This window comes from Meleagris gallopavo, chromosome 15 (genome assembly GCF_905368555.1).
Source record: "Meleagris gallopavo chromosome 15, MGAL_WU_HG_1.1, whole genome shotgun sequence".
Taxonomy (NCBI): domain Eukaryota; kingdom Metazoa; phylum Chordata; class Aves; order Galliformes; family Phasianidae; genus Meleagris; species Meleagris gallopavo.
In genome coordinates this window covers 1,493,840-1,521,658 of record NC_139418.1, presented here as the reverse complement: position 1 = coordinate 1,521,658, position 27,819 = coordinate 1,493,840, and the positions used below count along the sequence as shown (strand labels likewise).

General features: G+C 57.6%; 3 protein-coding genes across 10 annotated transcripts; 2 read left to right on the top strand and 1 right to left on the bottom strand.

The window, feature by feature from the left end:
- Positions 1-245: 245 nt before the first annotated feature.
- On the top strand, positions 246-5,084 carry LOC100543634 (START domain-containing protein 10-like). Its single transcript, XM_003209980.5, has 6 exons — positions 246-534; positions 2,833-2,980; positions 3,061-3,164; positions 3,239-3,356; positions 4,559-4,611; positions 4,732-5,084. Exons 1-6 carry the CDS (start codon positions 370-372, stop codon positions 4,942-4,944), a joined length of 801 nt encoding a protein of 266 aa, XP_003210028.2. The 5' UTR covers positions 246-369; the 3' UTR covers positions 4,945-5,084.
- Positions 5,085-8,556: 3,472 nt separating this feature from the next.
- On the top strand, positions 8,557-24,470 carry ARAP3 (ArfGAP with RhoGAP domain, ankyrin repeat and PH domain 3). Of its 7 annotated transcripts, none has more exons than XM_085236612.1 (34): positions 8,557-8,711; positions 9,951-10,885; positions 11,349-11,407; positions 11,660-11,733; positions 11,874-11,944; positions 13,633-13,902; positions 14,129-14,198; positions 14,976-15,096; positions 15,285-15,472; positions 15,785-15,891; positions 16,140-16,339; positions 16,412-16,497; positions 16,612-16,794; positions 16,994-17,150; positions 17,412-17,528; positions 17,616-17,769; positions 17,930-18,032; positions 18,122-18,320; positions 18,389-18,452; positions 18,713-18,876; positions 19,013-19,225; positions 19,496-19,601; positions 20,055-20,202; positions 20,338-20,406; positions 20,685-20,759; positions 20,880-20,994; positions 21,114-21,242; positions 21,355-21,488; positions 21,593-21,675; positions 21,771-21,806; positions 22,328-22,391; positions 22,466-22,603; positions 22,798-22,836; positions 23,351-24,470. In XM_085236612.1, exons 2-34 carry the CDS (start codon positions 9,990-9,992, stop codon positions 23,924-23,926), a joined length of 5,208 nt encoding a protein of 1,735 aa, XP_085092738.1. In that variant the 5' UTR covers positions 8,557-8,711; positions 9,951-9,989; the 3' UTR covers positions 23,927-24,470. The 7 variants fall into 7 exon arrangements, with proteins under 7 accessions (XP_085092738.1, XP_085092735.1, XP_085092739.1 ...); XM_085236609.1 differs by having other exon boundaries at positions 11,346-11,407; XM_085236611.1 differs by having other exon boundaries at positions 8,563-8,711; positions 9,927-10,885; positions 11,346-11,407.
- Positions 23,351-27,620, bottom strand: LOC104913232 (proteinase-activated receptor 3-like). Of its 2 annotated transcripts, none has more exons than XM_085236616.1 (3): positions 27,412-27,620; positions 26,213-26,842; positions 23,351-25,716 (listed from the first exon to the last, which is right to left on the bottom strand). In XM_085236616.1, the coding sequence occupies exons 2-3, from the start codon at positions 26,292-26,294 to the stop codon at positions 24,707-24,709; spliced, it is 1,092 nt and encodes a 363-aa protein (XP_085092742.1). In that variant the 5' UTR covers positions 26,295-26,842; positions 27,412-27,620; the 3' UTR covers positions 23,351-24,706. The 2 variants fall into 2 exon arrangements, with proteins under 2 accessions (XP_085092742.1, XP_085092743.1); XM_085236617.1 differs by having other exon boundaries at positions 26,213-26,726.
- Positions 27,621-27,819: the final 199 nt, after the last annotated feature.

The following is a 27,819-nucleotide window of genomic DNA, read 5'->3' as shown; positions in this document are numbered from 1 at the left end:
AGCTGCTGCAGCAAAGTCAGGCACAGAGATTGCCAGGGGACCGCGGGGACGGGGACACGGGGACTCGGGCAGCCGGGGGCAGCTCTGCCCTGAAAACCGAGCCCCCAGCGAGCTGCTACCTGCTAAATAATAGAGGAGCAGACGGGCAGCCGGAGAGAAACGTGATCCTGGCGAGCCCGGGAAGACATCCGAGCTGCCAGCAGCTGCCGTAACATCCGCAGGGAAGGAGCTTTCCTCCTCGCTGCGTTCTGCGGCCTCAGGGCTCTCCCTGCGTCCTCGGGGACGTGAGGATGAGGACGGCCGCGTGAGCTGGGTGCGAGCTGGTTGCCGGGTGAGGAGGCAGAAGGAGCCTCCATCAGCTCAGCTCCCATGTCCAGGGGCGGGGAGATGGTTTATATCCCAGACGACTCCGACTTCAGCTCGTTCAGGGAGCAGTGCGAGAGCGCGGAGGGCTGGCACTGCCGCTACAACAAAGCTGGCGTCACCGTCTGGAGCCAGGGCCAGGAGGAGAGCTGCACCGTGCAGAAAATCAAGGTGAGCCCTCCCCTGCTCCAGCTCCTAAGCAGCAGGGCTCGGTGGGGTTCGGCCCCAGATGCGCTCCTGCATGCTGGCAAGGTGCTCGGCGGCTTCTCTGCCTGCCCCATGTCTCAGCATTGCCAGCAGCGTGCTGCCGCAGCGTGGAAACGCACCCAATGCACCTGTGTGTGCTTGCCTTTGCTTTGCACACAGGTGGGAATAATCTTGTGGAGATGGCCTTGTTGGGAGTCCCCGGGGCATGGGGTGGGCTGGTGCATTTCCCCCAGACACACCGTCCTTGGGTACCACTGCCTAACATCCCATACTGCTGAGCATCCCTGGGGGCCTCAGACGCCCCACCTGTCATGCCAGGGGCTTTGCTGCATGCTGGGGGATGGATTTGGGATGCTGCAGAGGGTCTAGTGGTGTTCACTCATCCCTCGGGCTGTAACGCCTCACTGCTTACCCACACAGCACCAATGACAGTGCTGGGTGAACCTGAGCATACCAAGAGCAGCTGCGGGGTAAGGGAGCCCCATAAACTCCACTGAAGAGGAAGAGGTTATTCCAGCATGAACATCATGCAGGGCAGTGCTTGGCTGGGTGGCTGCTGTCATGGCTTTTGTGGCTATGGGATCCTCACCGAAGATCAGGCAGGGATGGGATCTACCAGAGCAAGTGGGGCTGGAGCATCTGATCATAAGGCTGGCCAATCCAGTAAGGAAGGCTTCCAACTGGGAGCACTGGGAAAAGATTACTGTGACCTGAAGAGCTGGGGAGGCACAAGGAGGTCTTGAGTAGGTCCCTGGAGTAGAGGCTACAGGGAAGACTTTTGCACTGCTCTCCCATTCTCAGAGTGGCAGCAGCCCAGTGAGACACCAGGTGGGCAGAGGTCTTCCTAGAGCCCCAGGCATGTGCTGGTCGCAGTGTTGCTGGAGCTGGGGGCCCATCTGGCCAGGGAGAGGAGGAGGAGGAGCAGCAGAGGTGCAGCTCTCTGCAGAACAGTGACACACATAGCTTTGATGTGGCATGGATATCGAGCCAGGGCCAGCAAGCAGCCCAGCCAGCTGGGGATGGATGTACAGACCCACAGGACCTGGTAGGATGCACCCAAGGGTGCTAAGGGGTCTGGCTGATGTCTCTGTGAGAATTCACAGTGACTGCAGGAGATCCCTGATACCTGGGAAGAAGCAAAATTCACATCCAATGTTCAGATACGCAGGAACAAGGCTCCAGGGCACTGCAGGTTCTGAGCCACCTCCAATCCCCATGAAGCCTTGTCCAGGCTCCCAAAGCATGAAGGGCAATGGGAACAGCAGCAGGGACTGTGGCACTGTGCCCAGATCAGACTCCAGTAGGAACCTGAAGAAGTCCAGCCCTGTTCAAACAAGCTCAGCCCAGTGGACAGGATACAGAATTTTCCATCACTGACCCCATAGAGGAAGGGGTCCCAGATGACTCAGGGGATTCTGAGTGTCACAGCTTTGCCTAGCCTGGGTCACTGCCAATATTACCTTGGTGTCGCTTTTCCCTGCTCCATAAAGGACCTGAGCACAGAGCTGGTCAGAGCTGGTCCCTGATCAGCATTATCCAGGGATCCTTCCCAAGAGCTCAAAGAAGCCAAGCCAGGTTCGAGCTTGTGGGGTCAGAAAAACCCTGGTCTTCTTATCAACAAAGGCACAGCTTGGAGAGCTCCCGAGCATCTGGAGCACCAGGAAACTCCCTTCATCCCTGTTCTGGGCAGCTGACTGCTTGTTGAAGCTGTTGTATGCCTCCATTTGGCCATGTTTGGGCTGGAGGAGAATGAGCAATACGCTTTAGGAGAGGCTTTTGTGGGTGTAACAGCCCTGATGTGACAACATCAGGTGCTTCCAGGAGGATGTGTGAACTCCTCCTGCAGCAGGACACCTGGGTGAGGATGGGCTCCCATACCTTGGGCGCATCACGTCTGCAGCCCTGCTGGGCAGACAGCATCATCTGGGCCAGCAGGGAGAGCTCGCCTGAGATTGATGGGACCTGCCACCAGCGTTCAAAGGGCCGGCTCCCATTACATGGAGCTGCCACGCACCTCATCAAAGATGCAAGGCCTCTAACGAGGAGCAGATGACATCTCTTTCCTCCCGGCATCAGGAGGAGCAGGGTTGGGGTCATCAATAATGCACGCCGGAGCGGGTGGCTCCGGTTACAACAGGACCAGCCAAAAGAAACAAGTTAAAACCCCAATCCCTGGTGTGGGCACCACCCTGGGGACCCTTGGGGAACCAATGGGGATCCAATGGGGACCCAATGGGGACCCAACCTCCCGTCTCCCAGCAGACCCGCATCTCCTGTAAGGATGTCTCTGCTGAGACGCTCTACGATGTGCTGCACGACACCCACTACCGCAAGAAGTGGGACTCGCACATGATTGAGACCCACGACATCGGGCGCCTGACGGTTAACGCCGACGTGGGATACTACTCCTGTGAGCAGCCCCCAGCCCCTGCGCACCTGGGGTGCCCCAGCTGCGGCCCCACACCAGGCTGTAACCAGGTGTCTCTGCAGGGAAGTGCCCCAGCCCCCTGAAGAACCGCGATTTTGTCACCCTGCGCTCCTGGCTGCCCCTGGGCAATGACTACATCATCCTCAACTACAGCGTCAAGCACCCGGTGGGTTCCTACTACCTTGGGGGTGGCTGTGGGCAGAGACTGGGGCGGGTTCTGAGCTTCTTTTTTCTTTGCAGAAATATCCACCCCGAAAGGATTTTGTCAGGGCTGTATCCCTGCAGACCGGTTATCTGATCAAGGCCAACGGTACCAGCGCCTGCGTCCTCTATTATCTCACCCAGGTGGACCCCAGAGGTGAGAGCTGAGGGGGAGTACTGCAGCGTGTTCCTGTGGGGAGGGTCTTCAGAGCTTGAAATCAGAGCATCATGGTATGGTTTGTGTTGGAAGGCACCTTAAAGGCAATCCAGCTCCAATCCCTGACTCTCAAGGTTGTCCGAAGCCCCATCCAGCTTGACCTTGAACACTTCCATGGATGGGGCATCCACAGCTTCCCTGGGTAGCCTCAGTGACAGAGTCCAAGCACCCTCTGAGTAAAGAATTCATTTCTATCTAATATAAACTGTATAAATACTGTATTTCAGTTTAAAACCACTACCCACAGTGTTATCACTACAGATAACAAATCTTTTTTATAAGCAGTTTTAGGCACTGAAAGGCTGCTATGACTTCTCCTTGGAGCCTTCTCCAAGCTGAGCAAGCCCAGCTCGTTCAGCCTTTCCTTGTAGAAGGGATGCTCCAGACCTCTGAAAATCTTTGTAGCCCTCCTTTGGACCCACTCCAGGCTACCCTGAGAGCTGTGGGTGCCCCAGCTCTGAAGGTGCTCAAGGCCAGGCTGGATGGAGCCCTGGGCAGTCTGATCTGGTGGGGAGCACCCAGCTCACAGCAGGAGGTAAAAGGCTTTAAGGTCCCTTCCAATCCAAGCCATTCTGGGATTCTATGGTTTCAACAGCTCCATGTCTTGTGATGGGGACCCCAGACCTGGATGCAGTACTCCAGATAGAGCCTCACAAGGACAGAATAGAGGAGGACAGTTACCTCTCTCACCCTGCTGCCAACCCCTTCTTGATGCAGCCCAGGATACAATTGACCTTAGAATTTGCAGTTTTTCACTTGCCAGTATCCCCAGCTCCTTCTCCTCAGGACTGCTCTCCATCCATTCATCCTCCAGTTTGTATTCATGTTTGGGATTGCCCTGACCCAACAGTGTAGGACTTTCTACTTGGCACTGCTGAACTCCATGATGTTCATATGGTCTCACCATGGATCCATCTGGCCCACTGTGGATTTCCACCATCCTGTGTCCCAAAGAGAAGGGAGGGCAACTATGGGAAGAAGAGGGGACCTTCCCAGGGCATAGCACGGGGCAGTTTCCCTGATGGAGGGACCAGGGGGTCTCAGTCCAGCGCTGGATGCTGGGCACTGACCAACGCACGGCAGGGATTTTGAGGGGTCATGTCATCTCTTCAGCTCAGTGATGGGGCTCTGGACTCTTGCAGGATCTCTGCCAAAGTGGGTGGTGAACCGAGTCTCCCAGTTCGTGGCACCAAAGGTAAGCAGGGTGCACGGTAGTGGGGCCATGGGGACCCAAAACAGCACCTTGGAGAAACAGAAGGTGCCGGGGCTGGAGTCTTGGGGTGACTGTGGTGGATCACACCTGCTCTTCTCACAGGCGATGAAGAAGATCTACAAGGCAGGGCTGAAGTACCCAGAATGGAAGCGCAGGCACGACCCCGGGTACAAGCCCTGGGTGTATCCAGAGCAGAATACACTGCCCAGCCTCAGCCTGGCTGAGCTCTCCCTGCAGCACGCTGACTCTCTGGAGCACATCGATGAGACTGGGCTGTCCGAGGAGCATCTCAGCGCCAGCGACCACGAGGCCTGATGCCTGTCTTGGTGGGCCACCAGAGAGGGGCCACGGTGGGGATTTGGCACCCTGTGCCCCCCCACATTCTTCATCATAGACACTTTCTAGTGGGGGGACTGTCCTGTGGGAGCCCAGTGCCCTCGCACTGAGGGGGAGGTGGCCCATGGAGATGTTTCCATGCAGGTGGCAGGGTGGGCTGCAGGAGTAGCTCCAAGGGGAGGTGAAAGACTGGGGGGAGGAGGTCTTGTGGAAATGAATGAAGCTTTGCCACCACCAGAAGGTCCCTCTGCTGCTGTAAGACCTCCTGCATGCACTCCTCAAAGGTCCAGAATGGAGGGTTTGTGTGGGACCAGCCCAGGTTTTGCAGCAGTACAGGACCAGAACTGTCCCCTTCTGTCACATGTCTCACTCTCCAGGTCTCCCTAGGCTTTGTGTGACCCCCCCACCTCCGGGAGCCGCCCAGGTCCTCTCCTGGGTGATGGGTTCACCTCCACAGGTTGCCTCTAGTGTTTGCTGCTGCAGTGGTTTCTGGCACAATAAAGGGGTTGGTGTGTGCACAGCCGGGGAGCTTCAGGCTGGAGTGGGGCACCCCAGGCAGTGCTGGGTGCTGCACGCTGGGTTCAGGGGTTGGGGGGATGGGGACGGGGATGCTGAGATGCTGAGCTCTGCACATCTGGCAAGGGCAATGCTGGGCTCTGCACATCTGCATGCATGTGGGTGAGTGTGTGTGGGCACAGGTCGGCTTCCGCAGGACAGCAGGGAGTTTGTCTGGACAGACAGTGCGGGGAGAACAAGCTGACACATGCTGGATTTTCCACCCACCCGTTTGCTGCTGGATTCCTGCCTCGGAGTGGTTCCAACCTGCTGTGTGCTGACCAGTGCAAATGGAGACATCACTGCTGGTGGTGCTGGGCTCTTCCCAGTTTCAGCCAGATGCCCACTCTGGGCAGAGATGCCCACTGCCCCCCTTTAGCCAGCCCACTGCACCACACACATCCCCTGTGGGACAAGCATCTCTGGGTGCTGCCATTCTGCGTGCTGGGATAGGGCTTATCCGAAATGGCCTCAGCCTCTCCTTGCTTCCCCAATGTTTTTCTTCCATGCCCAGGCTGCAGCCAGACTTAACAAGGGATGAGAAGCTGCTGCCTGAGCACCGTGATGCTGGCAGGGTTCTTTGGTGCCCAAGAGGACAGCACCTCACCCAGGATACTGCCCCAAGTGGCGCTGGCATTGAGTATTAGAGGAGAACAACAGGGGTGGTAAGGACAGGGACCCACATCCACTGCTGAGCTGTGACGAAGCCCCTGGCCTCCAGCACCACAGGGAGCCTTGTGATGCCCATGGGACTGGGGGTGTCCATGGGGTGCTGGACCCTCAGCATGGTGTTTTCTACTAATGAAGGCTTAATTACAGCACAGCCAGCAAGGGACTGTGTGCCAGCATCCCCTGAGGAAGGGAGGGGTAAGATGAATGTGGAAGGGAATCAGAACCCCAAAGGTGCCCTGAGTGGGATACAGGGGGGATGGGCAGTAGGGGCCCCCCAGGAGAGCACATCTGGATTGCTCTTCCTGCCTGGCCCTAAGCAGTGCAGCCACCCCAGAGCACAGATTGGAAAGGAAATGGGAAACCGCTGCTGGAAGAGAGATTAGCCGGAGGCGAGTGATGTCAGCTGGCCCCATGGATGGGGCTGTGGGGCCCCTGTCCCACCCCCGCGAATGGCTGCAGCCGGCTCCAGTGTCCCCATCAAATATCACTAGGGGGGTGTGTCACCGTGTGCCCAGGGTCTCATGTTGTGCAGGTGATGCCTCCTGAGCTCCTGTCCCTAACACCCATAGAAGGATCAATAGGCCATGCAAGGACATCCCTTATCCCATGGGCTGCCCGTGCCAAAGCTGCGCTCCCTTTCCAGAGTGCCTCCAGCCCCTCTGCCTCACTCTGGTAAATCCTTTGGATTTAGATGCAGACCCACACCTCCAGTTCTGCGATATGGTGTTTGCCCTAAGTGCTCCTCACCCTGTCCTATGTCCAGGAGATGCTCCAGCACCACCTCACACATCCATCAGCACCATCCTGTGTGGGCACTGCAAGGGGTGCACATGGCTAGGAGGGGAGGGAAGGAGGGATAGATGGACAAATGAATGGATGGTTGGATGGATGGATGAAGGGAGGGAAGGGAAGGGAAGGGAAGGGAAGGGAAGGGAAGGGAAGGGAAGGGAAGGGAAGGGAAGGGAAGGGAAGGGAAGGGAAGGGAAGGGAAGGGAAGGGAAGGGAAGGGAAGGGAAGGGAAGGGAAGGGAAGGGAAGGGAAGGGAAGGGAAGGGGAAGGGGAAAGGGAAGGGGAAAGGAAAGGGAAAGGGAAAGGGAAAAGGGAAGGGAAGAAGGGAAAGGGAAGAAGGGAAGGGGAAGGGGAAGGGAAGAAGGGAAGGATGGGCAAGTAGGCAGCCAGATGCATAGACCTTAGGGGACAGTGTCATTCTGCATGCTTCAGAAGGAGAAGACCAATGTACCAGGAGGATCCAAAGCCCACTTTGACCTTTGGTTCCTTTGGTCCTTGCCAGCATCTTCATCAAGCCCTGTACCCAGCCTGAGAGCTGTTTTCTGCTCCTCCCAACTGCCTCCCCCTGGGAGCAGGCAAAACCTTCCTGTTGTGGTCAGAACCAGGAGGCCAGCCACTAAATATAGACTGTATCAGCAGGTTGGCAGATGCCAAAGGGAAACCTGAGCAGTGGAAGACGGGCAGATAGGAAGCCCTGCCTTGCCAGAGGGGGGCCGTGGGCCCATGCCCTGGGGTAACTGGCTGAGACAAGGGAGGAAGGGGGGGATGTGCTGGGCTGTCACAGGGTTCTGCTTTTGCTTTGGCAGAAGGAGAAGCTGTGTTCCCAGCCCTAGCTGCACACACAGGCTTGGTTGAGGAGGACCTCAGTTACTGGAGTGTCCCTCCATCTCCCCTGCAGTAAGTTTGGGGATCAGACAGCCCAGAGATGCAATGAGGGGATCCCCCATGGCACAGAGCTGAGCCCCAGGAGCTGAGGAGGACTGAAGGTGGTGAGAGATCACCCTCAAACATCCCCTGCATGCAGGGAAGGTTAGGTAACAGCAGAGCTGGTCTAACCACACGGATCTCTTGCGAAAAGCATGGCACTAGAGGAACAGGCGGGTGAAAGAGCAGTGTCTGTGCCAGGCAGGAGCTCAGTGCCCACCAGCCCCGCATTTATCCCACCCCCATCCCCTGTTTACAGAATCAGATGTGATGCTTCTTCCCTGCAGGACAGAGGTGGCTTTTGGGATCCCAGAGTTTCAGCCACTCATCTCTCCTGTTCATCCACCCAAATTCCTCGGCAGTTTTCTTTTAGCCTTTTTTTTTAGCCCAATTTACCCAGTCGTTATCCTGCCTCCCCAGCACTCCAGTGCTAGTGGATGGTGGATGTGGCAACGTGTCTGATCACTTGCAGGGCACAGAGCTGCATGCGATGCGTGGGTCTGGGGAGGCAGCCAGGGACCCCCATCCATGTCATTGGAACAGGACCCTCGCTGGGGTGGAGAGAAGGAGACAAAGTGTGAGGGGCAGCACCCAGAGGAGGGCAGAGCCTGCAGAGAGGCAGGACAGGAGGGTGGGGACAGGGCTGGGGACCAGAGGGCTGGCCCGGAGGAGGGACCGGCAGTGGGAGGCACAAGCTGGGTGCTGCTGTCGCTGCAGGCTGAGCCCCCTGCCCGGAGGGGACACCTGGACATCGGCCTTGCCACCATGCCACCACCGCGCTGGAGCCGACCCTGCTGAGCCCAGAGGTGAGGGAGGGACAGCCCCGAGGGTGCAGGGGATGGGCAGGCTTGGGGACAGAGCTCTGTGGGAAGGACCCGTGCCCAGCACTAAGTGTGGGTCTACACAGATGGGAGCAGTTGTAAGGGTGGCAGCCGAGCTGTCCCCAAGGGCCACCCCAGCACCCTGCACTCAATGAGGAACTCTTGGGGCAGGGAAGCAGAGCTGCCCACAGATCCCACAGGGTGATACGGCCACAAGAAAGGGAGAAATTGCCCCATTTCAGTAGAAAGCCTGTGGGCAGAAGTGGGGACAGCCACCCCACACAGAGCATCAACCTCCACCCCCATCAACAAGCAGATTTCCAGCTACAGTGTCCCCATGCCCAGCTCCCCACGCCCTTCCCGGCCATCTCCTGTGTACTGTCCTTGTCACCACAGCCTGGTGCATGCCCCCCCCTTTTGCACCCTCACATGGGCACGCTCCCAGACAGCCATTCTTCTGCCCTGTGCTCCCCATGACACCCCTTCCCGTGGTCACACTAGTGGGCAGCGGTGCAGTACGGAGCCTGGGACAGCCGGGATGCAGCCCCCACTGAGGGGGGACAGGGGATGCGTGGGAGAGCACAGGCAGCAGGAAGGAAGCCTGCGCTGAACAATAGAGGGAAATGGAGGAACTGGAAAAAAGAGCCAGTGGCAGCACACTCAGCGCAGATGGTTTAGTGCAGAGCAGCATGATTCATGGGAAAAAGGCCCTCAGCGCCCCACGGCTGCATCCAGCAAGGGATCTGGGGATGCGGGTCCCTGGGTGGGTGGGCACGGTGCTGGGCGCTCGCCCTGTGGGTTCCATCCCCCTCGGCCTGCCTATGAGTCATGCTGACCTCTCTCATGCCCTCGCCGGCAGATTATGGTCTGGCCCTTCCGGCAGCAGAGCCCTCCCCGAGGCGGCCAGCATCAGAGCTCGTCCCCTGGGAGGGGCCCAGCTGCTGCCCCCCAGCTGCCATCAGCAGCCCCCTCCGTCCTGTCCCTGCACTCAGAGCAGCCCCCAGCCTTGGTGTTGCTCGCGTGCCGGCAAAGTGGGACGAGGAGCTCCAGGAAGGGGTGGAGGGGAGGCTTGTGGCTGGGAAGCAACAGGATGCAGTCCTGGCTTGGGGTGCTGAAGGTAAGAGGCCGAGGGGAGGGCGGTGAGCTGGGGAGATCCTGCGTGTGGCCAAGCCCCCAAATTCCCTCCTACTGCCTCCTCAGCTCTTTCCTCCCCTCCTCCACCAGATGATGGGCTGAGCACCATCACAGAGGCACCACAGGGCCATGAGCTCGCCGTGTACTCCTGACTCAGACATTGCAGACTGGCTGGCCACCATCCACCTGGAGAGATACCGGGACCTTTTCAAGCAGCATGGATTCCACCTGGCCCGAGATGTCTCTGCGCTGGACAATAAGCAACTGCAGCAGCTTGGCATCACTGCCACCGGGCACCGCAAGAGGATCCTGAACTTGGCAGAGAAGACACGGCTGCTAGGGTACCCCCATCCCCGAGCCCCCCAGATGGGTGAGGATGCTACAAAAGCAGAACCAGGAGTGGCCACTGATGCCTTTGGGATGCAGCAATGCGGTGCAATGCCCAGTCAAGCGATGCCCCCACAGAAGGACCTGGATCCTCCACTGGTGAGGCCTGTTCCCAAGCCAAGGACGGTTTTCTATCGCCCCAAGTTGGAGCAGGGCTCAGCAGCCATACCACCAGCACACAGCCCGGACAGGGACAGGACAGCTGGAGCCTTTGTGGTGCTGGAGGGCTTTGTGCCAGGGGAGAGCTCCACGGATCTGGAGACTCCACGGGCAACCATGGGCACGGGAACATCCCGGCTGGGCGCACGGGAGGAGGCACGGCTCCCCACAGTCCCAGACCATGGAGAGACAGAGGAGACACCAGAGAAGCCCTGCCTGTGTGTCCCATCTGTGCCACCACGGCTCAGACACAGGGCCCCAGTGGCCGAGCTCAGTAATGTGGGAGCAACAGGCAGACCACCCTCAGTGCCTGGGGTGGGACAGGGCAGGATGGAGATGGTATCCAATGTCATCTACGAGGGGCTCAAGTCACCGCTAGCACCTGTGGAGGACTCAGGAAGAGAGGACAGTCCCCGGGGCCAGGCTTTCACTCAGGATCCGTCCCCACAGGAGCTGACGCAGCTGGATGAGAAGCCTAAGTAAGCAGAAGCTTTCCCTTAGGAAAGACAGATTTGAGGGCTAACCACCCCCAGAACCTCATCCTTAGGGAGCATTGCCCTCCTCATGCCTTTCTCAGGGGAGGCTGGGGGGGGAATATGCTCTATGGGGAAGCTGGGATCCACCCTAGTTTGGGGAGGGATGATGAGAGCAGCAGGGGTAGGGGTTTCCAGCATGGAATAGCGCTGGCCAGGACCTCTGGGGCTGGCTTAAGTGGGGTACAGGGTGGGAGATATTGGAGGGGATCGGGCTGGGGGAAGAGAAGTATCCCCAGGAGGTGCAGCCTCAATAGGTAGAAGAGAGCAGGCACAGCGTTGTTGCACATCCCAGGGGAGAAATCCAGGCAGACAAACGGGCATATGCAGCTTCCAGCCTCTCAATACAGAGAGAACAGGGTAAAAGCTCAGTCACAGCTACAGTAACCCCTCTCCTGTTTTCCAGCAGGGCAAGCTGGCCTGGAGGGGGTCTGCCTCCCATCCCACAGAGACCTGCCAGCAAGCCAGGTGAGAGCCCCTGGGCCACTGTGTGCAGTAGGGACCCCAGGGTGCGCCCAGAGGGAGGATGGTCCTGGGGGGAGAGTGAACTCAGAGCACGGCCCCATGCAGGATTGGGTTGCCATCTCTGCCACATGAGGTGCCCTGACTGGATGGGTTGTGCTGTGGGGTTCACTCTGGGGGGGTTCCCCAAGTGTCGGCAGGTCATTATTCTTTTCCAGCACCACTGATGGCCTTTTCTCCCCATGTCCCTGCCTGCAGAGCTCAGTGAGCCACCCATCAGCCCATACAGTGAGACCACCTTTGTGAACACAGTCCCAGCCCGGGAGCAGAAGGTGAGAGTGCCCCATGGGGCCAGAATCTATCCCCTGGCATAACCAGCGGCCGCTCTGTATCCCCCATCTCCTGAGAGCCAGCGAGCTGCAGCTGGTGGAACTGTGGCACCGGCTGAAGTGTGACTATTGTCTCCTCCCAGGGCACAGATGTCCCTTCTGGGCAGGGCTATGAAGCAGTGACTGAGCCAGAACTGAAGCGAGAAACACAAAGGTAGGCAAGGGAATGATGAGGGTGCATAGGTGACCTTAAAAATGCTTTCAAAATGCACTTTCCATGAGTCCTGATAGCATCTCAGAAAGAGGAAGGAAAGTTGCTCTTCCCATTTCAGGCGGGGAGGGTTCCTTTTCCTGTGTCGCTTGCAGAGAAGGGAGCTGAGTTTGTGGCTCTTCTTGTGGCTGCTGTGTCTTCATGCTTCTGGTGCCAGTGCCTGGCCTGATCCAGGGGGATGGTCAGCCCAGGTGGCACAGCTACATGTGCCACAGGTAGGGGACTGCAGATACCTGGGAACAGGAGTTCTGTGGCTGGGAAGGAGCTGCAGTCTCTGATGCTGCAATGCAGAGCAGGGCCAAGTGCTGTTTGCAGTCTCCATTTGGGGCTTGCAGGGATCTGGAATCCTGAGCATCCCGAGGGCATGGGCAGGGTGCCTACAGCACTGACAATGCCTCCCAGGAGTATTTGCAGCATGGGTCAGAATGGTATGGTGTCAGAAGCAACCTTCACAAGATTTTCCTCTTACTGGGGCTCACGTAGTTGAAGAGACAAAAAACCTCTGCAGACTTTCTGGGTTCTGCTCCTGGACCAAATGGGACAGGTGTTCCCATGCTTTTCTCCTGAGATACCCACCCTAAACACTTCTCCCCGTGCCTTAAGGCTCCTTCCCTGCAGGACGTGAAATCCCAGGCATGATGTGACCCTGCCAGCTACCAGGTGCCCACCAGCAGGCTGATTGCCTGCCCTATAGCCCCACCTGAAACAAGTAGATCCACCTACAGCTCCTCGTCTTTCCTCCATTACCAATCCTTCATCTTCCACCGACTCTGCCATGTGAGCAGCAACAGTCTGAGGCTGTCCTGCTCAGTGCATCTCAGCTGTCACCCTCCAGGCTTTGCAAACCTAGAAATTCCTCCTGTAGATCCTTCTACTGGCTCTGTCTCATGATCCCTGCTCCTGAGACTGAAGCTGTGGTGGCTGGAAGGTGCCTCTCTGCCCTCCTCATGCCACTTACGACCTCCAAATCATCCTCCATGGAGCGATGTAGACCCTCAGGCAGAAGTTGTGCCAGGGTTGGGAACATCCTTGCTGCTTTTCCTGGAGCCTGGTCTTTGTCCTGTAGTCAGGCCCCAATGCTGAGGTGTCCCTGCTGCCATGGGCCTCTTCCTGCCCATCACCATCACGCCTGGGCAGCTCCCATGTGACTACCTGACATTTTCCAGTCTGTTTCCTTTCTGGGGAAAGAAAAGCGCCTGGCTGACAGGACTGAGGGAAGGGGCAGGCTTAATGGTTTATTTTTGTAATTTCCTTTCATTGTTATGGCTGGATAGGCTCACCAGGCCCTCTCTAACTACAGCTTCCCAAGAAAACGAGGCTGATGCAGGAGCTCCACCTGCCCAGCATTCTGTCCTTCCTTTGGAACTAGATGATCTTTAAGGTACCTTCTAACCCAATCCATTATATGACTCTGATTTCCAAAAGCTTTGCAAAGCATTTCAGCTGGACATGAGGAGGACCAATGGAGCTTCCAGTGCCAAGATCTTGGTGACCACGAAGCCCTCATCCCATCCCACTCATGGAGATGCAAAGACCCAACCAGATCTGTACCCCAAGGAGCCGTACCCCATGATGAGGCCAGAAGCAATGTGGAACATCTCCTGATTTTCTCACGGCCCCATTCCTTGCAGGACAAGCAGTGAATACAGCAGCGAGGGGAGGAGTGAGGATGAGGAGACACGGACGAGGCTCATCGAACGCATTGCCCAGAACGACACAGAGGGATACTCCACCGTGGATGCTCCGCGGGCCAAGGGCACCCCATTCAGCCTGCCGCCCCACCTCTATCCTGACGAGGTCCTAGACGACTTGACCATCTCTCCTTATGCAAGCTACACCTCATTGTCTGAGCCCCGGCCCGCCATGCTCAGCGGTTGGTTGGACAAGCTGTCCCCACAAGGGTATGTGCTCAACATGGGTAGTGACAGGTCCCCATTGTTAAAGCCTCCTTGGGCAAGGCTCACTTCCGGGACTCCCAGAACCATCCCGACCTTCTTGGGTCTTTGTGTTGGAAGGATTCCTGTGCATCGTCCTGGGGTCTGTGCAGATGTGGGGCCTGTGTGCAGCTGTGGGGCACTTGAAGGACCATCTGTCTCCTAACAGCATGTTTCTCTGCCTTGCCAACAGGAACTATGTCTTCCAGAGGCGCTATGTCCGCTTTGATGGGAAGAACCTGATGTACTTCAGCAGTGAGAAGGTGAGAGTGGGTGGAATGTGGGTAGGAGAGAGGCTGTGCTGTGCCATCTGAGCAGGAAAAGCTGCGAGTGCTGGGGATGTTCAGCCTGGAGAAGGCTCAGGTGGATCTCATCCATTTGCACAAGTACCTGAAGGGAGAATGCAAAGAGAAGAGAGCCAGGCTCTGCCCAGTGGTGCCCACTGCCAGGACAAGAGCCAATGGGAACAAATTGGATCTCTAAGCATCAGGAAGCACTTCTGTGATGTGCGGGTGATGGACACTGGCAGTGGGATGCAGAGAGGTTTTGAGGACTCCATCTTTGGAATCTCCATCCTTGGAGACACCATATCCTTAGAGATATACAAAAGCAGCCTAGAGGTGGTCCTGGGCACCCTGTTCTGTCTGGTTCTGTTTGAGCAAGGGTGGGACCAGATGGTCCCAAGGGTCCCTGCCAACCTCAACCAATCTGTCACTCTGTGACACCATGTGATCTGCCATGCCCTCTTGTCCCCCCTTATGTGATGATCCAGCACAACTCCAGCATCACCACGGCGGAATCACTATGTCTCTGTGCCCAGGGTTCAGCCTGACACCATGTCAGTAGAACACAAAGAGAGAGGGACCATGCATTGCCTTGGACTAGCTGCTATCACAGAAGGCTTGCAGCCAGCCTTGCCCTGTCCCTTACTGAGACTTTGAAACCAGTATGCCCAGTGAGGCAGATGCAGGGGTAATAGGGCGTAGGGATGCCCTGCAGGAAGGGGAAAGAGGGATGATTGCATCTGCTGCTCCTTCCAGGAGCCCTACCCCAAGGGTGTGATCCCATTGTCCGTCATTGAGATGGTTCGCTCCACCAAGGACAACAAGTTCCAGGTCGTCACCAGCCACCGGATCTTTGTCTTCCGTGCTGAGAATGAGAGTGAGTGAAAACCCAAGCTGGGAACAGTCAGTTCCCAAGAAACGCCTCCCTCCCATTGTCCTGCAGCTCCCACCCTGTCCCCACGCTGGCTGAGACAAGTGAGGGACACCTATCCCCGCCATGCTCTGGCCATGCTGGGGTGAAGGGATGAGCTCAGCCCCACTCCTCCAGCCCTGCTCTCCCCACAGCCCAGAGGAATGAGTGGTGTTCCACACTGCAGCAGAAGGTGACAGATCAGCACCTGGTGGGCACTCGGCCGCGGCCCCCCAACACAGCTCACTGCCAGAAGTCGGGCACCCTGGAGCTGAAGGGACAGAAGTCCAAAGTGTTTGCAGTCCTCAGCCTACCTGAGATGTGGCTGTACAAGAGCGAGCAGGTTGGTGGCAACTACAGAAACCCCCACATCCTGTACACTGAAGTGTCTTAGCACCCTGTTGTTGTTTTCTTCTGGCTGCATCATTTCCAGTTTGCACAGTGTGCACTAAACTGCAGCAAGTAGTTTTTGCTCAAACTGCTACCTGCTCTACCAGTACGCCAGACTCAGCAAGGCCTTTAATTTTAAGATTAACATATTTGCAAGATGCTTTAATCCAGACCAGATGGGATGGAAAGAAAGGTCCCAGGTCTTGGTGGTCTGGAGTGCTGGGGACAGGGTGCAGAGCCAGAACGGCATTGCTCTGATTTGCAGTTCTTTAAAATGGGCATTGGCATCTGTATGATTGAGATGCGTGGCTCCACCATCCGTGAAGCCAAGAATCGCACCTTCGAGCTCATCACCCCCTCCAAGATATTCAGGTAACAGTGGCATGGGGATGGGAGTGGGGATGGGGATGAGAGTGGGAGTGGGGATGGGGATGGAGATAGGGATGGGAAGGGGAAGGGGAATGGGAACAGGGATTGGAATGGGAACAGGAATGGGGACGGGGATGGTAGTAGGGATGGGGATGGGAATGGGAGCAGGGTTGGGAATGAGGATGGGAATTGCTCAGGGAGCAGCTGGCAGCTGGAGCAGGATGTATGAGTGTTGGTTGCTGGTGCTGCAGCTTTGTGGCGGAGTCAGAGCGGGAGAAGCGGGAGTGGATGGAGGCCCTGCAGGAGGCCATAGCTGAGACGCTCTATGACTATGAGGTGGCAGAGAAGATCTGGTCCAACAAAGCCAACAGATACTGTGCGGACTGCTGGGCTCAGAGCCCAGACTGGGCATCCATCAACCTCTGCGTGGTCATCTGCAAGCAATGCGCAGGCCGGTGCTTCTCCCCAGTGGTGGGCAGGGTGTGATCAAGGCCATGGGTGCTCACTTGTCTGCTCCCCACAGGGCAGCATCGCAGTCTGGGCTCCAACATTTCCAAGGTGCAAAGCCTGAAGCTCGACACCAGTGTCTGGTCCAATGAAATCGTGCAGGTAGAGGTACTCAGGGCTTCTGTGGGCAGTGCAGCAGCCGCATGAGCTCCACTGTGATGCAGGGATGCTGGGTATCCTGCTCTGCCTGCTGCTGATTGCAGGGCTCTCCCACAGCTCTTCATTGTGCTGGGTAATGACCGAGCCAACAGATTTTGGGCCGCTCGCATCCCTGCCTCAGAGGTCCTCCACCCAGATGCCAGCACTGAGCAGAGACGGGACTTCATCTCCCGCAAGTACCGGGATGGGAGGTACCGCCTGCCTCATCCACACTATGCCTCCCAAGAGGATGTACTCCAGGTAGGGGCCACATCAGGGTGTGTGCGGGATACAAGGGTGCTGGGAATGACAGGAATGATTCTGGAACTCAGACTGATGTGTCAACACATTCTGCTTGTATGATGTGACTGTAACCCTATGCTCGGCTTGTGATCCTTGAAGTGGGATGGGCTTTCCATCAGTCAGGATGTGGTCCTTACTGATGTATGTCTCATCCCAGGCACTGTGCACTGCAGTGGCAGGACCAGGTTTGCTCAAGACCATCCTGCAGTTCTTCTCTGCTGCGGAGGCTGGGCTGGCAGCTGACCCCAAAGCCCATGAGGTAGCCCCAGTAGCTGAGCCATGGTTGGACCTGGAAAGCAAAAGGAACCATGCAGGTAACTCAGTCCTTTTCAGTTTGTGATAGGCATTTTCCTTCTTGCTACTGCCCAAGTATCCCAGAGCTCAAGACAGCCAGGGCACCAGGTGACAACCCCACTGCATCTCTCTTCTGGAATGAGGCAGGCTTCTGGATCCCCTTTTTTGGGGATTCCCTCATGCCTGGACCACTCCTTTGCCTATACCTACACTAGCAAGGGACTCACTGCCCCCTGGTACCCACATTTTGGGGAGTGCCCACTCGATGCCATTCCTCACAGGGGTACCAGGTCCGGAGGGAGTATACAATGAGATCACACAGCCGGTGGCATACAGTGGGTACCTGCACCGATCCATGGCCCACCCCCGCCTCCCAGGTGCCAAGAAGAGCAGAGAGGGTAAGTGCAGGAAATGTGGAAAAATGGGGAGTGTGTCTGAAAGTGTGTGGTTCCCACTCCAATACCACTTACTCCTTCCTCCCACAGACTTCCAGCGTGTCTGGTGCTCATTGGAGAGAGCCCTGCTCATCTTTGAGACGGAGAAATGCACTGAGCCCCTGAGCCACATCCAGAGTGGGGATCTGCTCTCCCTGGGTGTGAGCAGAGCCCAGCCCCTCTCCAGCCCTGGTCCCACTGAAAGGTACATCCAGGTTGTCCCCGTTCTAGCGTGGGTGGACCTGCAAGCCTGGAGAGCCCGTGGGCATGCAGGAGACAGGGATAGGCATCACTCTGTGCTCGGTGTCTGGACACATAAAGAGCAGGGTGGGAACAGCCCTGACAGGTGGGTTCATCCCCTGCAGGTTTCACTTCACCCTTGAGCTTTTCCTCACTGGGGAAAAAGTGCAGCAGCTGGGAGCTGACAGTGCTGATACACTGCAGGCATGGGCCAGTGCCATTGGAAAGGTGAGCTGGGCTCTGTCCGTGCTACTGTCCCCATCCTTGTGCAGGCTGAGCCCTGCCTTTGCCATCTCACCTCTTGCTTCATCTCACAGTGGTTCACTCCTGTGAGCTGTCACTGCCTGCTGGGCTACGAGTTCCAGCGTGTGGGCCAGCTGCGTTACAAGTGCATGCTCAATCCCGAGCGCTGGCAGCGAGCCTTCTTCATCCTGCAGAAAGCCCACCTCTTCATCTGTCCTGCCGAGGAGGATGGGGCTGAGGACAGCATCAACCTGCGGCGGCTGCAGGAGCTCAGTGAGTGCCCAAGCTGAGTGCATGGTGGTGGATGTGCCTGGCTCTGAGCTCATTTTTGCCCCACACAGGTCTGGTGCCCCCTGCAGAAACACCAGAGAAGAAGGAGATGCTGGTGTTGGTGGAGATGGGGAGGTGAGAGTTGAGCATGGGAAGGGTGGAGAAGGTGCTGGGGTGAAGGTACTGGTGTGTGCATAGAGGATGATCCTGAATCCACTGTGGAGATGCTGGCGGGGTGGCATGGCTGTGGCCAAGGAGCTTTCAGAGGTTGTTCTAGCTTGGGATCCCTTGGGGGTGGGTGTTCATTGGTCCAGCTTGGTGGATGGGGCAGGAGGGGACAACCCACATCCCTGGAGAGACCTTGATTCCCAACTCACCACCCTTGTTGTTCTCAGGACATTTTACCTGCAGGGCCTGTCGCGGGCAGACACAGCAGCCTGGTATGCTGACATCCAGGCATCAGCAGGGGGCCGGGGCAACGCGCTGCGGGACCAGCAGCTGAGCCGTGGGGACATCCCCATCATTGTGGACAGCTGCATTGCCTTCATCACGCAGTACGGTGAGAGTGGGACCGTGCCCAGCACCCATGGTGTGACTGAATGCATCTGGATAGGAAGCATCACCCACCTTACACCCTCCCTGGTGGGGACCCCCTGAGCAGCATCAGGCCTCGTGACCCTGCATCCCTTCCCCAGGACTGCGCCATGAGGGGATTTACCGCAAGAACGGAGCCAAGTCTCGGATCAAGGTACTGATGGAGGAGTTTCGACGGGACGCTCGCAATGTCAAGCTGCGCATCAGCGATAACTTCATTGAAGATGTCACTGATGTGCTGAAGAGGTTCTTCCGTGAGCTGGAGGACCCAGTCTTCACCCTGGAGTTGCACCCACAGTGGAAGGAGGCTGCAGGTACATCCCTCATCCCATCCATTTGCCCAAAATGGGGTCCCATTGGCATGTCAGCTCTGAGGGCCATCAAACACAAGGATGGTGGAACAGGCTGCCTGAAGTAGCTTTGGATGCAGCATCCTTGGAGGTGTTTAAAGCCAGCTTGGATGGGGCTCTAGGTAGCTTGATCTGGTCCACGGCAGGGGGATTGGAACTAGATGATCTTTAAGGGCCCTTCTAACCTAAGCTATGTGATATGATTCTACTGTCCACCATTTCTCCTCCCTCCAGCAATCTCCTCCAAGCCCCAGCGCCTGGAGCGGTACAAGGAGCTCATCCATCGCCTGCCTCGCCTCAACCGCAAGACCCTGGCTGCGCTGATTGGGCATCTCTATCGGTCAGCCACCTCCCCATGGGTCCCCCAGTTTGATGACGTCCCCCAGGCCAGCCTGCAGGGTGGAATTTCCCAGAGAATGCTGGCTTCCGTCCTTGTGAACCAGGCAGAGCCCAGTGCCCCATGCCAGTGGGGGGAAATGATGAGCATGCGTGACAGCTCAAATATTCCCAAAGTTGTCCTACAGCAGTAGAGAAGTTTGAGAGTGGGGAACACCCCCTTGTAAGATGTCAGTTTCACCGAGGGCATTAAAAAAAAAAACTGGAAAGAAACAAATTTCCATCCCTGACTCAGAGCACTGTGTGATTGCAGCCTGAAGTCCTGGAAACAGGAACTTCGTGCCTAACATATAGGGAGCTGAGAAGAAAGGGGATCGTTTTCAGGTGGAAGTGGGCAGCTGGGGCTGGCACACCTTCAGACCTGGCCAGCCCCTCACCCTCATGCTTCCTTCCCCAGTGTGCAGAAGTGTGCAGACCTCAACCAGATGAGCACCAAGAACCTGTCGCTGCTCTTCGCACCCAGCCTCTTCCAGACTGATGGCAAAGGCGAGCATGAGGTGAAGGTGATGGAAGACCTTATTGACAACTACGTCACCATCTTCAACGTGAGCTGTCTTTGTCCCCTTGCCTCCACCCCTGTTGGCCCCCCGTTCCTCACTCTGCATCACCCATCCTGGCCCTGCCCCCACCCACAGCCTCCTTCATGTTGATGCCATGCATCTCCTCTCTTTTCCTGGCAGATCGATGAGGACCAGGTGTCCCAGATGGAGCTGGAGAACAGTCTGATCACCACCTGGAAGGATACCCAGGTACCTGGGGCGTACTTGCTCTCCCCACATCAGGGGCCCAGGCTGGTGGGAAAGATAGGAACCATCAGCTCTCTGTGCACTCTGAGTCCCAACTATCCCAAATGTCCCCACACTGAGGCGAAACATTTGCAGAAGGGACCTTCTCTCCCTTCTCTACCCTTCTGTCACCTTGAGGCTTAAGCCCAAATCCCATTCCCCAATATCCCTGGGGACAGGAGATGTGCAAAGTGCCCATGCCATCACCACGCCAAGGCACCAATGCCATCCTTCTCCCACAGCTCTCACAGGCTGGGGACCTCATCATTGAGGTTTACCTGGAACAGAAGCTGCCCGACTGCTGTGTGACCCTGAAGGTGAGTCCCAAAGGACAGAGACATCAAGGAAGGGCAGTGGGACATGGGTTCTTGGCACAGCATTTCCCCAGGTCCCATTCTGCCACCACCTGCTTGATCTTCCTATGTGCCCGGCCCCAGGTGTCCCCCACGATGACAGCAGAGGAGCTCACCAACCAGGTGCTGGAGATGCGCAATGTGGCAGCTAGTCTGGACATCTGGCTGACCTTCGAGGTGCTGGAGAATGGGGAGCTGGGTAAGAACCACGGGTATAGTGTGATGGGATGCTCTGGGGGAATTTGCTGCCAGGAGCAGGGAGGATGGTGGCTGGAATAGGGAAAGGACATAACAGTGACGGTGTCCCTGCGTTCCCAGAGCGGCCTCTGCACCCCAAGGAGAAGGTTCTGGAGCAGGCGTTGCAGTGGTGCAAGCTGCCAGAGCCCAGTGCTGCATACCTACTGGTGAGGAAGGTCCCCATCGGCGAGGGCAGCTGCCTCTTCACAGGTGTGGTGACAATGGATGGGCCTATCACCCATGGGTGGCTCCAGCCAGGACTCACAGTGGAACTTCCCCTGATATCCCCAGCCCCTTGACCCACATCTCTTACACTGGGCAGGTGCCAAGCGTGAGACCCCCAAGTGTGGGCTGCTGAAATGCCGTGAGGAGCCACCCAAGCTGCTGGGGAATAAGTTCTATGAGCGCTACTTTGTCATCCGCGACCGGCAGCTGCTGCTGCTCAAGGAGAAGAGGGTATGGAGGGGACACGATGGGGACAGGGACGTGGGGAGGGGGACCCTAGGGACTGTGGTGGCACTAGGATGGCCACAAGGGTCAGCTGGACTCTCTGTCCCCAGAGTGCTAAGCCGGAACGTGAGTGGCCGCTGGACGTAGCCAAGGTTTACATGGGCATTAGGAAGAAGCTGAAGCCACCAGCACCGTAAGTGGGAGTATCCTGGCTGTGGAGCACACAGACCCTGTCACAGTGCTGCACTGGGTGGTTCTGCCGCACTGCCTGACTTTTTCTTTCCCCAGGTGGGGCTTCACGCTGAGCATGGACAAGCAGCAGCTGTGAGTATCTGTCCCAGTCCTGCAGGGCTGGGTGCCCCTGGGTTTAGTGGGATCAGGGTCCTAGGGTCTTGGCTGAGCTGGTGGCTGGCTGGGGTACCCAAGGGTCAAAGAGGTGGGTCCTTGTGCTGCCTGGACACATGGTGGGGATTAGGCTTTGGGGGAAATCCACCTCTGAGCCCCCACGAATCTCCTAGCACTGGGCTTTAATGCACGCCATTAACAGGTCTGTGCCACCTGCAGGCTGCACCACCCTCCACTATTTGCCCCACCACTGCTTCATCCCCATGCAGCCCAAACCAGGGTGCTCCAGGATTCTGAGCACAGTTGCTTCCCAGGATTTGGTGTAGCTGTTGCCCCACACCAAAGCTGTTATTTGGACATACAGGGAGTTTGGAGGCTGTTCCCAGGGATGCCCACCGAGGAGAGTTGTGCTGGCAGCCCTGGGTTTGCTGGCAAGGTGACAGGGGGACCTGGACCCTGCTGTCCCAGCTGCCTACAGCTCTCATCTGGCTCCCCTGCAGATACCTGGTGTGCACGGGGCAGGCAGAGCTGTGGGACTGGATCACCAGCATCCTCAAGACTCAGGTGAGTGCAGGCAAGGCTGGGTGGGCAGGGGGCCAGCAGGACGGCCAGGTGTGACCTGTACTCCTGGCATGCAGCATGATGACCTACGCCCCGTCATCCTGCGTCGCCGCTCCTCCTCTGACCTCGCCAAGCAGAAATTCGGCACCATGCCACTGGTGCCCCTGCACGGGGACAGCACTGATGCCACCATGCTCTCTGCCAACCAGACCCTGGTAAGAGCCTGGCACCGGTGTTCCTGAACCCACCCATGTCACTGTGCCCACCCAAACAGGAGCTCTGGGTGTGTGTCCCTATGTGTGTGTGCTACATGCTGCGCTCATGTCCGCTGTCCCCATGCCTGTTTAGGCAGGTGTCCCCACATCCCTGCCACCAAGTGCTTATCTCTGCCTGTCTCCTCTGTTTCTAGCGCCGTCTGCACACACGAAGGACTTTGTCCATGTTTTTTGTAAGTACCCACGTGCATGGGGTGTGTTCATGCTCGCTTTGCACCGTGCATAATAGCTCCAGGAGATGCATCTGTGCTGCTCTGCACACACTGCATCCACTGTCCTACGTGTCCTGTGCACGGTCCTGTTGTGCATGCCCAAAAGCAAAGAGGTCCAGCCCAGTTCCCAGCACCTCCCAGAGGGGCTGAGCTTAAGAAATGCAAGGCAGCAAGTTTTGGTGCTGCTTTCCATCAGGTTGTTTCTATATGCGCCTGGTCTTCGTGCATTGTGCATGGCCCTCCATCCCAACACTGTCAAGGGCTATGGAAACAGTGCCATTGCTTGGTGGCATGGATCTGATCCCAAATGAGCCCCAAGTGGCTCCACTGGCCAAAAGGGCAGCATGAGCATGTCCAGAGACCCAGAGCAGCATGTGTGCCCTGTGTAGGAGCATCAGCCCCACAGCAAGGAGCCCAGCTCCCCAGGCAGCACCCTCGTGCCGGGCACTGTCTCACTCTATCCCTGTGTCCCCAGCCCATGAAGGTGCATCAAGACTCCCTGGAGGAGCAGCAAGAGAAGGAGATGGACACCGAGCCTGTATACGAGGAGGTGGGCAACTTTCCTGAGCTGGCCACGCTGGAGCTGCAGCGGGGGCTGCTGGCAGACCCCTCGCCTGTACCCGCCATGGACAGATCCCAGAAGCCATCCTCATCCCCTGAGCAGCCCCCAGCCCCTGTGCTGCGCTCCTCTCTGCCCCCCAGCCCAGCACAGAGGCTGCCAGATCCCTCCATCACCAAGGCTGTGTCCCTCGAACGGGGCTTGAACCTGGAGTGTGACAAAGCTCCATCCTATGGGCTCAGAGCCACCCTGACTGCCTCTCTGGAGAGGAATCTGGAGCCACCCACAGTGCTGGCGAGGGACCAGGAGCAGACAGCCATGTTGGGGCACAGCTCCAGCCCCGAGACCTCCATCAGCACCAAGAAGAGGAGTGCACAGCCATCCTCACCCATCAGCGACAAACTCATCCAGGAGCTCAGCAGCATCATCCTCAAGAAGAGTGACAGCCAGACACAAGGGACAGGGACAGGGTCAGGCCAGCCAGTGACATGAACTGGAGTGGCCACCGACCTGGGGGTCAAGTCACATCTGGTGGCAGCAGTGACAGTGTCACAGAGTGGGCACACTCCTCCTGGCCTCACCCCGGGGCTGGGCTGTGAGCAGGGACAGACAGACGGGGACCACGCATGTCTGCATGCGTGGGCAGCACATCAGCCACCGCTGCTGGTCTCAGCGCCGAGGGAAGTGAGTCAAAAGGGAAGTAAAGCAGAACTGCAGTGCTCCGAGCATGGGCTGAGGACACGTAATGTCAAAGACATAGGGTACACAGGGTGAAGCTATCACTCTGCAATCAGCACTCTGAGCTCTGCCCAGCATCCCCTTCCCAGCCCCAGTTCCATTGGGCAAGGCACCCATTTGCCCCCGCTATCCCTTCTTGCAAACATCGCGGTGTATTTTGGGTGGTCCCCAGCAGCAGAGCTGGCCATGTGTGCGCAGCGCGTGGTCCTGGCGATGGAGGTTGGCTCCTGCTTATCTGGGGTGTTTACACCTTCTCGTTCCAGCAACAGGGAGAAATAAAGGTTTATTTGAATTCTAAGGGGTTCGGTAACTGCAAGGTGTGTGAGGGAGGCACCAGGCAGGGATGGAGGTGGCAGAGACAGGGATGGGACTGCAATAGGAGCAATAGGAGGATAACAGAGGCCTTGGAGAAGTGACTCTGTCCCTTATGGAGCTGTTCTCAACAGCATAGGGTCAGCTGGGGGTAACCCTGGGCTGGAACTGCAAAAGGGTCTTCTCCACATGGAGAACATGGCACAGCGTCCCCAGCCCTGCCTACAGCTGGCTCTGCTCACTGGACCGCAGGGGCAAGGCTGTCTTCTTCCATTCCCCCTTTGTCCCCAGCCCCCAGAGGCAGCAGCCAGCCTCCCATATCCAGCCCCGAAAATCCTTGGAGATGTAGAAATAGAGGAAGGGATCGAAGCAGTTGTTAAAAGCACTGAAAGCCAAGGCCAGGGCATACCAGCTGTAAGTGATGTTGTTGCAGCCCGTGTCCTGTTGCAGGTAGTGCATGAAGAGCAGCACGTTGCTGGGGGTGAAGCAGAGGAGGAAGGCCAGCAGGACCACAGCCAGGACACGCACCACGTGCCCATAGCTCTCCTGCTTGGCCAGCAGCCGAGCCAAGATGCAGCCATGGGAGATGATCATGAGCACAAAGGGCACGCCGAAACCCAGCCCCACCAGGCAGAGGAAATAGTGCCGGAAAAAATTGTCTTTCCCTTGGACATCGTGGCACGTCGTGATGTTCAGCTTCGAGATGTGCTCTGTCTGTGGGTAGAACAGCAGCGGGCTCACACCCAACACCACCAGCAGCCAGATGGCCACGCAGACGCCTGCCCTGCCCCACGTCTCTGTAGAGCCCTTCCAGAGGAACGGGTGGGCCACAGAGACATAGCGTTCCACGCCAATGCAGGTGAGGAAGAGGATGGAGGTGTACATGTTCCCATAGAAAAGGGCCACCATGGTGCGGCAGAGGTAGTCCCCAAAGAGCCAGTGGTTGCCCAGGAGGTGGTAGGAGATCTTGAAGGGCAGCAGAAGGATGAAGAGGAGATCAGCAGCGGCCAGGTTGAGCAGGAAGAGGCTACTGGAGCACCTCCTGAAGTTTTTGGCCAGGACCCAGCAGGCCAGCACATTGGCAGGCAGCCCCACGAGCAGCACCACAGAGTAGAGGGTGGGGAGGAGGATGGTGGTCGTGGTGCTGTTGAGGAAGGATTCTAGAGAAGCGTCCGGGCACTCAGCTTCTTCACGGGGGTTCAGGTGCCAAAATGCCCGCCCTTTGCTGTGTGCTGCAGAGGACACGAGGAGTCAGACTGGGCTAAGAACACCACACTGACCCATGGCACAGGAACCCTGAGCATCTGCTGGGATGGGACCTAGGAATGGCTGTGCCCTGGTATGGGGGACATGGGACATGGGCACCAACACCAGGACAGAGCTGGGACATGGCCACCTGTGCATGTATCCCAGAACTGAGCTGCCTCTACTCCCCGGGGCATTGCAGACCCACAGACCCTGTGCTTCTGGAGCACTGCATGCACAACTTGCCTATGGGACTACGCATGGGGACCAGGGGAAGATGTCCTTCCACAGCAGAGCCTGAGTCACCCCAAGGTGACTGCAGTACCTGAGCTGTCCCCCTGACATACAGCCACCCCCCTCCAAGCGCCAAGTTTTAGCATGCCCCACAAGGACCCCCTGCTCTGCCCCTTTGCCCTTACCCACATTCAGCCTCTGCCCACATCACCCGCGTCTCCATGCCAGGACAGCCACCAGAACACTTACCCAGGGGCAGCTGTGTGGCCAAGCCGAGCAGGAGGGTGACACCAAAGCCAGCAAAGCCAGGCGATGTCACAAGCTGGGCCATATCTGCGGGTGGCCTCTGCAAAATCCGCGTCCCCGCGAGTGTCACAGGCAGGGCTGGCCCTGCCACACGTTACCACAGCAGGACGTCCACCAGGTCCTTCCTCTTTCTCCTCTGCCTCTTGTCCATGCGCTGTCCTTGTCCACCGTGGACACTGGCAAAATGTGACATTCAAGCGTGACCATCTCACGGATGTCACTGAGACATATGAGGATGGGGCTTTCCAGCCACCCCGAGGAGGAAGCAGGTACTACGTAACGGGATGGTTTGCAAACCGCAGCTGCAAGGGCAGCAAAGATACATCTGGAGCAGACGTGCACTGGGTTCAATGGCGTTGATCGGGCTGAGGAGCCTGATTTGTCTCTATCCCCTTCCTGCCACCAAGTGCTGGGTGCTGGTTGGCTCCACTCCATGTTCTCAACTCTCTGTGTCTTCCTGAAGCAGAGGGGAGTGACAGCTTGGTGACACAGTCCCAGACAAAGCATCATGCATGGACAATGCCAAACCTTGGCCGAAGTGCCATGGAGGGACTGAGGGGACAGCGGGGAGCCCTGTGGGGGCAGAGCACGGGATGAAAGTGACAGCAGGATAAGTGAGCAATAAAGGGGGATGGGGACAGGAGGGTGTGGGGACATAGGGGACATGGGGTACTGAGGAGCGCTGTGGCACTGCACAGCACCACACACGTGTCCCCATGGCAGGCGACCCAAGCTGGCAGCTGCACACTCTTCATATGATACAGAATGGGGCTCCCAGCACTCCACAGGATCTTTGGGATCATTGCTCTGCCTGTCCCCACACAGCAGACAGCACAGTGCTCCCCATGTCCCTGTGAGCAGCAGGGTTGCAGGGCTTTCTGTGTCTTCCTGTTCCCATATCCCCCTGTTTCTATGTCACTGTGTCCCATGTCTCCCTGTCCCTCTCTTCATCTCCTGTTCCTGTGTCTTGCTGTTCTTGTGTCCCCATATCCGCCTGTCCTCCTGTCCCCTTGTCCTCATGTTTCTGTCTGCATATCTGCCCATCCCCCGTTCCTGTGTCCCCATCACCCTCCCACATCCCACATATCCCCATGCCCCCGAGTCCCTGTGTTCCCACTTCCCCCTCCTCATGTCCCACATACCCCTATGTCCACGTGGCCCCCATTCCCTTGTCCTTGCATCTCTCCGTCCCCCTATCCACATGATTCCAAGTCCCCACACCTCCACACTCCTTTCCCCTACATCCCAACATCCCCATGTCCTTCATCCTCATGTTCCCTGGGTCCCTGCATCCCCGCGTCCCATCCCAGCGGCGGATGCAGAGGACGGAGCATCAGGAAGGGCGGGGAGGGGAGGGGGCATGGCGGGGAGGGGGCGGAGCAGGACCCGCATGCGCGGAGTGGGCGTGGCCTCTTGGGGGCGTGGTCTACGGTAAACGGGCGTGGTCTACACGGGGTGGGGTGTGGTCTTCAGTAAATGGGCGTGGTCTGTATTGGTGGGCGGGGGTCTGCAGCAAATGGGCGTGGCCTACAGAGAATGGGCCGGGCAGC